Consider the following 12038-nt stretch of genomic DNA (forward strand, 5'->3'; position numbering starts at 1 on the left):
GCTATTATCACTCACTTTTTTTTTTTTTTGGTGCATGGATATAAATGAGAGAGATAGGAGGGCATATGGAGGAAAAATCAATCTGGGGTAATTTCTCTGCTGCAATTATCCACACAACTCATTAGTTACTTTTTTTTGTTTGTTTTTTTAGCCTTTTTTTTTCCCTTATAAGGTATTTAGCATTTTGGAGACGTGAAAATAGAGCACCTAGAGTATAAATCTGATTTTGGCATTGATTGGCCCCATTTGACTAAGGCTGCAAAAACATACAGCTATAGTTGTGACTTGAACTTTTCATAATATTTCTCTTTCACCATGATTTTGCAAGAAATTCATCATCTGTTTATCTGCAGAGCAGGCTTATTATAGATGGTATAATATTCCCCCCCCCTTCCCGTCCCCCCCCCCCCCCCCCCCATTGCCCCTAGGAGTTCCTTCCAAGACACAGTTGACTCCAAGTAAAATTAGTTCTTGGCTTGTTATGGGATGTCCAACAAGGCGGGCATATAAAGCTATAAAGCAGATGTTAGAATTTTTCACTGGCAATTCATGATACAACAAACAGGCACAATTTCATGAAAAAAAGACCGATGGTTAAACTGTAAAACTTCTGAAACAGTCTGTAGCTCTGGTAATTAGATGCCAATATCATGTCAGCAGCTCACATTGCAGAGCTCCTGTCCATCACCAATATGAGTCTTTCTTGAAAAATGACTATTTTTTTCTAATCATACAAGTGCATGATGACAGTAAAGTCTGAATGCTGTTAACTGGAGCTTGTTTCACCCTAATAGTCATTTGAATGGTGGTTTGTGCATATGTGTTCATCCTTTAGTGGAATTCAAACACAGAGGTGTTGACTGTAATGTGTTTCTTCTGCCACAAATTGCGTCTTGCTTCTGATTAATGTAAATTTTCACTCTCATGTATGATTCTTTTTCAGCTTTGGTATGATTCATGATGGAGAAGGAAATCCTTGTAGAAAAGCTGAGGGAAATATTATGTCTCCTACACTTACGGGAAACAATGGTGTGTTTTCGTGGTCTGTATGCAGCAGGCAGTATCTCAACAAATTTCTCAGGTTGGTCAGATGTTAATCTCGACCGGTGCCAGGGAATGTATCTTAGTAACTGGCCTTGAACTCTTGAACAGACATAAAAATTACGTAGGTGTGAAATTTACCTCTTTTAAAATGTGCTCAAACCAGTGCACTATTTGAGCCTGCACACTTGGACATCTGAGGTGTATAGGTGGTATGGTACAGAATCAGAGAGCCATAGAATCATAAAACAGCTTGGGTTGGAAGGGACTTTAAAGACCATTCCTAGGTTCCAACCCGCTGACATGTCAGAGATGCTGCCCACTAGATCAGGTTGCCCAGGGCCTCATCCAACCTGGTCTTGAACACCTCCAGGTATGGGGCATCCACAACTTCTCTGTGCAATATAAGTGTCTTTTTCCTGCCTCATTTCAAAACAACAAATTTCGCCCTCCATGAATATCCTATAATAAAGGCTGGCATATCATTCTTTCCCAAGCATTTCTGTCAGGTTTATTAGAGAATTAGCAGGAAGTGAACACAAAAGAGGACCAACACAGTAGTGCCAAAGTCATTAAAAAATGTAAATTAACATTTGTTGCCTTTCTCCCTAGAGTTTCTCTCCTGATCTAGCTCATGACATAAGTAAGGACATTTTAAGTTTTTTATACACTGCTTCTGGAGAAAAAAATGTTAAAAAGAGAAAGATGCCAGCTGTTTCTCCAGAGTGTTGGTACTACTCAGTGATGCTTTTAAAGGAGCTGTATTTTTGTCTATGCTTAATGTCATCGGAATTGCAGTCCTTTCTTGCCAAATTTTCCTTTTATTTGTTGTACATGGGTAGACTATGCATCATTATGTAAAAATGTGTAAGTGGTACTAAGACCCAGATCCAGTAAGGGCATTGTAGATGTTAATTCTCTGAAGTAAGAATCGAATTCCTACATATTTCAGTTTTTTGGTTTCAAATTATTCAGTATTTGGTTTCAAATTATTATCTTAGAGCAATGGATAGGAAAGATGACAGAGTTTTGGTGACTTTGTCTGCTCCAGTGATGCAGCATATTCAGATTACAAAAGCAAATTGCAAACTAATAAAGTCTCATAAGTCCTCCAGCATGCAGTATGGTCCAACAGACTTACACTTGGAAGATATATCTAGCGTAGGGTTACCTTCCATATACATGGCTTCTCAAGCATACATAAAGGAAAAAAAACAGACCAGAGTGTACATTTGGTCTTAAGCTAGGCCCAGCCAACCCAAAGCACACAAGCCGCAGTAGGCTTATTTTTGTTGATCCACATGAAGTGAATGCTGAAATGAGACAGTGTCTGTGTTGACTCTTGATTCCTGATTTTGGGAATCTATTTAAGGGAAAGAAGCAGACTAGATTACCTTGATCTTGTGACATGCAAATAAAGGGAGCAAAATACTTTGGTACCATTTTTTTCCTGTCACAACAGTCCCAAAGCCTGGAAATTCCTGCTTCCTTAAAAGTTTGCAGGTCAGGCTACCAACAAGATGTCAAGATCTTTTGGCTCCTGCAAGCATATGTTCTTATTTCAGTACATGACTATAAAGCTAATTAAAAGTACTGTATACCATACTATATGTTTTTGCTGTTCTGTAGCAAATTAAAATGTTGTGATTTAAAGACCTTAGTCATAATTACTATACATTTTCATTATAGTACAGCTCAAGCTGCCTGTCTGATTGATGAACCGAAGCAAACAGGACAGTATAAATACCCTGACAAACTGCCCGGGCAGATCTACGATGCAGATACCCAGTGCAAATGGCAATTTGGAATGAAAGCGAAAGTGTGCAACCTCAGCTTTGTAAAGGTACCTATTGATATCCTTGTGGAAAGTTAAAATTATATTAGGGAACTGCAGCATTCTATAAGTAGAAGTAACACTGTTCTCCAGAGCCTGGGGCTATTTCTCTACCTTATCTTGCTTGGCAATTTGCTTTGAAGGCACCGGCCTCCTTTGAGGAATATCACCATTCCTGAGGTGTTCCAGAAGGAAATTTGTTTTTTCCATGAGTCAGAAGGTGTGCAGTTGGATACATTAGACCCCTGAGCCCTTGCCTAGTATGCTTAGGGACATTAGCAGGCAGCAGAGCTTTGATCAAAACTTTCATGAGGGGTGAGGGTGGTAAAAGGACTAAGCTTCTTGTGTTTTGTTTTACTCCTCTGCATTGATGTGGAAGTCTGGAAAAGATCTACAGAGTCATTTAAGAACAATGAAAATGGAACTTCTGACTCTGTGATGAAGGATTAATTTAGATTAACCCATTATTATAGTGACTATTACAGTCCTTGCTGGCCTCCTCAGAGAATACATTTTATTAAATAATCCAGAGTGGTCATTCTGAAAAGTGTTGTCATTTCTTTTACTCCCATTATTATCCTGGAGAATTTTGATTTATTTTATATTCACCATATTTATCAGTTGATGCAAGCAGTGTTTCTTCAACAGCTAATAAACAATGAGGTGAGAGTGAACAGCATCGTGAAGAGACTGTTTTCCAGCCATCTCCCATGTTTTAGAAAATCTATTCAGCTTTATTGTCCCTGCAGACTTGTTTTAATTTTAGCCTTTAACATTTTAACACACTTTTTGTTTTAGTATAGTCTCACACTCAAAATAGTAGAAAAATATGTATATAGTGAAATGGTGCATAAACAAGAAGGCGATATACAGCATATGGCTGTACTATGAATCTTAAACTCTGAATATATAAATGCAGAAAATTTTGTCTATATGGCTTATATGGTAACAAAGGCATATATCATTTGTTACTTTTTCTAAACACCAGGACATAATGGGAATTATGAGTTCTATGGTAAGTACTTTTTTTTTTTTTTTTTTCTCTTTTCAGGATATATGCAAAGCTCTCTGGTGTCACAAAGTAGGTCACAGATGTGAGACAAAGTTCATGCCAGCAGCAGAAGGAACAGCTTGTGGTATAAGTATGGTAAGTTATTTTAAATAGGATGTCACTCTACCTTAGTTTTAGACTGTATTGGGTCAAATACTAGCTCCTCTCAAGACCAGTTTTATCCAGACCACCCCAGGTTTTGTATCATGGACTTGCTTATTGCTCTGTAAAAGACTGCACTGCAATACGTAGTCAGGACTTGTCCTCACAGTGGTGCCTATTTGATTGTAGGTAGTGATGCCTCTCCCATCAAGCTATGGAATAAGATACATCTAGCAAATCTAAATCAGTAAAAAAATCCATTGATTATAACACGAATTAGATCAAGACTTCAAATTCCACTTTGATATAAACATTTCTTAAGCCATAATACTTGCTGTAGAAACTAAGGCCATCATGCATGTTATCATCAATGATCATTACTAGAAGAACACGGCTATTTGCTATAGTTGCACTCTATTTTACACTCATCTATAGTTAGACAAAATATTTTATTTTGCTGTAATGTTTGTTTCGACAGAATATTGCTTTGATCTCCAAGTTACTGACAAATATTCTATTTTGCTTTTTCTCTTTGTATACTATTTCATAAGTGAATGATAAAAGGAGAGAAATTTTAGCAGAATTTTAGCAGGCTATTTTTAAATTACATGGGAGATTTTGAGGTTCTGACAAACCAAGACCATCAAATAACATGTTTTTTGGGGGAAGATAACCCAAAAAGATACTCTTCAAAAGAACAGTTTTGAAAATTTGTGCTTCAGAGATTGTGAGTCAGAGCTTGGACAGATTTAAGGGCACCGCTTTTCTATACCATCATTTTGACGAATCTCCTACTTCAGAGCCCTTGTCGTACTGTGAACTATATCATTGAGTTCAATGGGTGACCTTAGATTTCTTAGGGTAAAACACTAGAGCTTTTAAATTTCCATTTTTTTTTTCTTTTCTTTTGCACCTACTAGGTACCACTAACTCTGATGGGATATTTTTTGGCATTCTTTTGGCAGTGGTGTCGAAGAGGACAGTGTGTCAAATATGGTGATCATGGACCCAAGCCTGTAAATGGTGAATGGTCTGCCTGGTCCGAGTGGTCGCAGTGCACTCGGACTTGCGGAGGTGGGGTCACATATCAAGAAAGACACTGCAACAATCCAAAGTAAGACATAGATATGAAAAAGGTATTATTTTTATGCTGTTTATGTTATTAAAACAAAACAAAACAGATAGGGTCCATTTCTGTAGGGAAATGATACATGTGAAATGCTTCTTAGACCATTCTTTCATGTCCATTATGACCAGTCAGTATCTAAAGGACAAAAATATGTTCTGTCCACTAGAAGAAAGTAGTGGCTGTCCGAAGACTGCTAGAACACTGCAACATCTATACACTCTGACTTTTTGAATTTATTTTGTAACACTGCAGTTTATCAAACACCTGCTGCAGTAAAGAAATGCCACACAGGCATATTCACACCTAATAATTTAACTGTAATTTAAAAGACTTCTGATGAGATCATACTGTCCAGAATAATAAACCAAAGACGTTTAAAGTCAGTATCAAAATGGTTCTAGATTGATGACTTTGTATGTCTGTCATATTCTTTGTATTCTTTTATGTTTCACAAGTCAGAATAAAGTTGCTGAACCATAGTATTGTATGCTAAGTCATAAGACATTTCTGGCATGTTCCTCTAGTCAATGTCTTATCACTGTACATACTACTATTCCTTCCAATACTATTTCATAGTAGAAGTAAAGTGTTATCAGATCAGAATCTTTTCTAAGTACTCAGTTCACTGCAACTTAGTAGAAAAAAAATGATTTCACTGTTTTATTTCATACAAAACTTTAACAGGCATATACACATGTATTCTTCATTGCACACAATAAAAACAGCATTTAAACTGCAGTAATAAAGAATAGAGAAAATATGACACAGTTTATATGAGTCTGTAAAGAAGCCTCACACCTATTACACAGTGCTCCAGTAGTAATATCCATGCTTCATATACTATGTTATGGGAAAACTCAAGTTAGTTAAAATAGTCTTTATTATCCTCCATCAGTCAATCTTTGCAGATCCATAGCAGGGCATTCTCAACCTTTTCTGTTGTTTCTCTGTGGTTTTTGATGAACAAAATTACTTGGATAGCTTCATTTTTTAAAGTAGTTAGCACGAAAATAGAGGTTCTGAATTATGTGTCATATATATGTATATTTTGGTTTTCTTACATTGGTCCCTGTTTTTCCTGCTAAATTTGCATGTATGCACCTTGTTCTTTGCATTGATTTGTAAACCTTCTCTTGCTCTCCCTGCAAGATAGAAGAATGCCCATTACTTGGAATGTTTCAGTTTGGCTTACTATAATAAGTAATGATGATTTCAACTTATATTAACACAAAAGCTCTTTAACTTGCAATGTGTCTGTTACTGCAGCATGTATTTAAAACTTGTACCCAGAGTGATCTATCTGTTCTAATTTCAGTAAGACTTGATGTAAGACTTCATGTAACCATGTAAGACTTGATATCAGAACTGGATTGTGTCTCTAAAAAAATTAAATTTTATTACATTAGTGATAATCCAGTTAGAGCAAGAAGAATATACTATAAATCTCTCTCAGAGTTAGAGTGATGAAATTACAGACCATAAACAAGCCATCTACACAACAATATACAACAGTGTATGGATATCCAGGTAACTGTATTTCACATCACAGCACTTTTATATAAAAGTGGAATCCTATCCATTTTCAATGTTAAACCACATAGAAAGATTTATAACCTACTGACTGTTCATTGTTCACTTCTAAAACTACACGTAAACAAAGAATAATGATTCCTTTCTTTCTGAACTTCTGAAATACATTTCAGATGTTTAGATATCTCAATATATATATGCATATTATTTCATATGTAAGATATTTATTTCAGTTTTCCTAATCCAGGTTTGTGTAGGAGCTAATGTTTTTGTTCCTAAGCCTGACAGATGATTTTGGATAGCAAAATTCTGAGAACAACAATAAATAATATGTATTTCTATAAGAGATTATGACAGGGGCTGTGGATCTCTGAAGAACTGAGTGGACCTTCTTACAGGAGAGTTGGGGGAGATTTCTAGGTTTCCCATGATTTTAATGGTGACACGCCTTATTTAAGAGCTTAGACAGGTGAGAAATACACCTTCAGACTGCTGCTTATGAAATACTTATTATCTTATTATCCCCTCTTGAAAATGATATCCAAACAATTCAATTCCCTTTCTCATGATACTAATAAGATGGACATTGTGATCACACCCAAACAGCTCTGGATACGGCTCCTGAATTACCACCTCAGTTATGTACGAATTCATAATAACAGACACCTATGGAGGTCATCTGTAAAACACAGGGCTATGAAGATTTGCTAAAAGCATTATGTTTCTATAAATTGTCCCAGTGTAATTTCATGGATCTGGTTTTCATAAATCACAACATTTTACAATTGGGGTACTTTTCCAAGATAGAAATAGATTACATAATTTAATAGTTTAGCTGGGAAAGAACCTGAAGAGCGCCCGAGAGATTTAAATTAATACCTGAGTTGTATCTGTGGGACTGCATCCTACCCACTTCACAATAGTGCATTGTTCAGTAGAAGCAGAAGTAGAATGGAGTTTTAGCATGTATATAAATAAAAGACTGAATCAATAAAATGGCTTCAACATGTCTTTTTTAATCTTTTCTGTACAATAGCTGTAAGAGTGAGTACAGACAATGCAGATGTAAGCCAGTGTAAAATAATGATGCCATTGAAAGCATTAATAAAAAGGAAGATTGTGAAAGGCATTGTAGATCTTTTGAATTCATGCAGAGAACAATTGTCTAGCTTTGTGTTATTGTCATATTATGGTCATAATATGAACAAAAATGTCCTCACTTCAATTTAAATGATTACAAAACATGAAAAAATAGGAGTCCAGAAATCTCAGTCTCATTCACTTCATAATGCATGAAATATTTTCCCTATTTTCCTTAATTTTTTTTTTTCGGGATTTTACACTCTCTGTGTTACATTCCAGTGAATAGCCACTTTAGTTTCTTTCATTGATCTTTCAGTGCATTCTGTTAAGGGTACTGTAGAATTTATTTAAGCTACACTTGTAGCATTTTAATATTTGAGTCTTATATGAAGTTGGCAGCTTTGTACTTATACTCCTTTTACAATTCATTCTTTGGAGACTGTGCTGGCCTTTCTCAACTATTTTCTTCCTTCTCCAATTATCATCAGTAACGCCTCAGTTATAACAGCATTTATTCCATTTATTCATGCAGGGATCTTTACCAGTATGTGCCAAAGTTGGGAAGGTACACCTATGAAAGTTTATGCTGTATCTGCATTAGGAGCACTATACTGCTATAAAAATATTGGAATACCCTTTTTTCACTGTGAGCATGGTTATACTCAAAGAGCTGTTAGCCTGAAGCCAAAAGTTGTTGGTATAAACATCACAATAAAAGCTTGACTTTATCAGTGTCAATATTAGTCCTTTTTTCTGAAATTTGGTTTTGTAGTCCTACATCTAGTTTCCTGTGAATTACTCAACTGACATCTGGTTGGTAAAAAATGAAGGTGGAGATGTTCCCATCAATTCTCTGGCCAATGGCTTCAGTAATGGGAATGTACTGTAATATTAAAATGCTGGAACAGAGTTGAGAAACAGAATGCCTCTTTCAGTGCTCCCTTAGTTTGGTGGAATTTTATACCATCCTTAAATACAAGCCTGTGGCTAGAAATCACAATCTAGCCATAAATAATTCTATTATATTGCTTATTTGGTGGCATTTACTTGGAAGGAGGTTGCTTCTTTTCCTTCCACTAAAGCAGATTTGTTCACTGGGGCTGAAGGAGTTCAAAAATCATATATGTGCTGAAGCTGTAAAGAAAGTCTGTAGAGAATTGAGTAAGGACCCAACACTTGGCTGCCTAAACTCCAGGCTCCCCCCAGCTGCACAAATACTGACTTCACTGATAATTCACATCCTCCCTGCTCTTCAAAGACTGAATTGCCACCAGCTAGCATGGAAAATCCGTCTCTTTTTAAGACCTTTGCTGCTGTACCCAGTGTCAGTGTAGTTAGTAGATGACCTCAAGAAAGGTCAATGGAAGTGTTTTTTTCCACAATACATTTCTCTGGTGCTTTAACCCAGTTTTAAATGGCGTAGCAGAAGGTTTACACCTCTTTCTTGGAGAAACTCTTTTGTAGCCCAGAATTCTGGAAAAGCCAGGTATTGTGTACATTCAAAGCTGATTTAAAACATAAGAACCAAGTTCCAGCTTAGTTAGTGGGTTAGATGTGTGGGAATTAAAATTTACAATACGGAACAGTACAACGAAATAAAATGTATGTGGATTTTCTCACCCATGTTGCACCAAGCTGTCTCCATATTACTCCCCAGACAGATGCATGTTAAAAATTGCATGAGATACTTGACATGGGGTGTAGTTACAGCATACTGTTTGAGTCTTTAAACAAACAAATCTGATCACTTGTTGCAACTTTATCTTTTATATTAGCTATATAGATGACTATAAATAATATTTAAATTTAACAGTATTTTACATTTAAATATATCTTAAATAATGATTATTATTAAATAAGTAATAACTAAAATAATATTTTTATTACCTGATATATTTTATTTTCATTTTTGTCTGTAATATGTGTGTAACATCGTCATGCCATCCACTGAAAGATCTTGTCTCCCAAGCATGTATTTTCCCCACTTTTTAAAAATCATAATATAAATGTATGCAGGTGCAGAATTCTCACTTTTGTGTTTTTGTTTTTTTTTTTCCACTTGATGCAAGAAATAGTATAACATCACAAACAGTTCTTAGAGTTCGGGGTTTTGAAGACTTGGCTCAGTACTTGCAGATGTATATCTGAGTGTTGTGGAACTGCAAAAATAACATCAGTGGATTCTTAGGAGATCCATAAGGAATAAGGAAGTGAGTGAATACATATCTCATCAGTTTGCAGGGTCTCTCAGTCATTTTAAAAAGAGCAATTCTTGCATTTTAAATCAGCTTACAATCACGGACATAGACCAAATAGTAATATATATATATAATTCTGATAAGATGACATAAGATGAGTTATGCAAAGCAAAGTAACAGAATATGTTCTTTTCATTCTCTCCAAAATTAAGGGAAATACCCAAGTAAGGTTTGCTGAAACAAATGTGACATATTTAAAGTTATCCATGAACGTCAATGGTTTCCTATAGCAGGGCAACTATGTGTAGTCCCACCTCCTTTGTTTAAAAGCACACTTTTTCAAAATGATTTATAAAGTAAATGAACAACCGAATGTCATTATTCATTTTGTTTATGATTGATCAGTGCTATGTTATCCTTTATTAACTCTTATTGTGATGGGTAATTCTTTGCACATGTTCATTCCTGGGTTACAACGGAGTAAAAATAGCTATATTAACAAGACTGAAACCAGCCAATGCAAAATAGCTATAAATTTTAATTAGTGAACACATGATTCACCTCTAGATGTTTGCATCTTTGCTGAGTTTGCAATGATCGAAGTAGATAATTCATGGCAACTGCTTGCTGGGTTTTAGCAACTACGAAAATTAATGGTTTGTATAAGAAATACTGATCTCCTGAGATAATACATCCTCTCATTTTCTCTCTTAATGTGCATCATGTAACATGCCAATCACATAAAAAGTAAGTGCTGCAAATGAATTTTTTTTTTTTTTTTTTTTTTTTAGGCCACAGTATGGTGGCAAATTCTGCCAAGGTTCCAGTCGTATTTATCAACTTTGTAATACTCAGCCATGTCCAGCAAATAGTTTGGACTTCCGTGCTCAGCAGTGTGCAGAATATAACAGCAAACCTTTCCGGGGATGGTACTACAAATGGAAGCCATACACTAAAGTGGAAGGTAATTATGCCACAGCTCTGATGGACAAAGGCCATTCCAGGAGGCAAGCTACCAGCTGAAATTCATCCATATTCTTTAGGCAAATAACACCGTGATGTAAGCATATAGAAATTGAGTTGGCTTATTTGAGATATGTTTGCTTTCCAGCATAGTTGAATCCAGCTCTTATGTGATACCACCTGTATGAACATGCAGAGTTCATTTTGGTTGTGAATTTAAACTTTTGTCCTTAGCATGACTCCCCAGCTGTTGCTAGCCCTTTCTTTTATATTACATATGTTTTAGTATAAAAACAAAACAATAGAAAACAAAAAAAATTCCATGGATTTTTCAGCATGGGAAGTGTGAGCTTCTACAATAACGCTACCAGAATCTTCCTTCCTTTGGAATGTTCTCAGATTTCAAAATGTAACAATAAATCAACCTTCTGACTTTTCTACTGGTACAGTCCCTTAAGAATTAGAAAAACAAATAATGTACAGGAATACATCTTTTAAAGTTATCTTTATAAAATTCAGGTCTCAATAACTCTCTCTTGTCTTTTGTAGATTTAAAGTTTATTTTTAATTTATGCACCTTAGTTTTGTAAACAGTTTGCATCAATGTTCATTTTTATCAATTATAGCAAGTATTTGCTGCAGTTTGAAAGTACATTTTATATATGTAATTGCTGCTACTTAAAGAAAAGTCACTGGATTATATCACATGTAGCTGCTTTGTTTACAATTTGTACAAATTTGTTTTCAATGCCATTAAGTATACACACACCCATAACTTATTCATAGCCTGCTTATAATTTCTTTAAAAGATTTTGCAGACATTTCAGTTGCTATGTAGAAATCTGTGTCCTAACAGCCATTGTGAATGGAGCAAAGAGGAAACACGGTTTCACAGCATGTAACAGTGGATGCTACATTATAGGGGGAATAATACCTCATTTAACAGAAATTAATGTAGCCTACATTGGTTTTAAGGTGAGGGCCGTGTTTAGTTTAAAAAATTTGAGCTTAAATTAGGGACAAAGGGCATACTTTTCAAAAGCAAGAAATTCCCAAGTGACGCTGAAATTGAAAATGCCTGTCTTTATTCTCTTTAACTGCTTTTCA

At 35.5% G+C, this 12038-nt stretch overlaps 1 protein-coding gene across 11 annotated transcripts in view; it reads left to right on the forward strand.

Annotated features, from left to right (window-relative positions):
• ADAMTS18 (ADAM metallopeptidase with thrombospondin type 1 motif 18) overlaps window positions 1–12038 on the forward strand; it is a 188539-nt gene that overhangs the window by 146799 nt on the left and 29702 nt on the right. For 8 of the 11 annotated variants that reach the window (XM_067004174.1, XM_067004173.1, XM_067004168.1 and 5 more), the window contains 5 exons: window positions 944–1081; window positions 2731–2884; window positions 3927–4022; window positions 4949–5142; window positions 10760–10932. In XM_067004174.1, coding sequence (XP_066860275.1) covers window positions 944–1081; window positions 2731–2884; window positions 3927–4022; window positions 4949–5142; window positions 10760–10932 — 755 coding nt within the window. The remainder of the gene's footprint in view (window positions 1–943; window positions 1082–2730; window positions 2885–3926; window positions 4023–4948; window positions 5143–10759; window positions 10933–12038) is intronic. The other 3 variants (XM_067004170.1, XM_048068904.2, XM_013176668.3) reach the window with 1 other exon arrangement.

This window comes from Anser cygnoides, chromosome 12, assembly GCF_040182565.1.
Source record: "Anser cygnoides isolate HZ-2024a breed goose chromosome 12, Taihu_goose_T2T_genome, whole genome shotgun sequence".
NCBI classification, from domain to species: domain Eukaryota; kingdom Metazoa; phylum Chordata; class Aves; order Anseriformes; family Anatidae; genus Anser; species Anser cygnoides.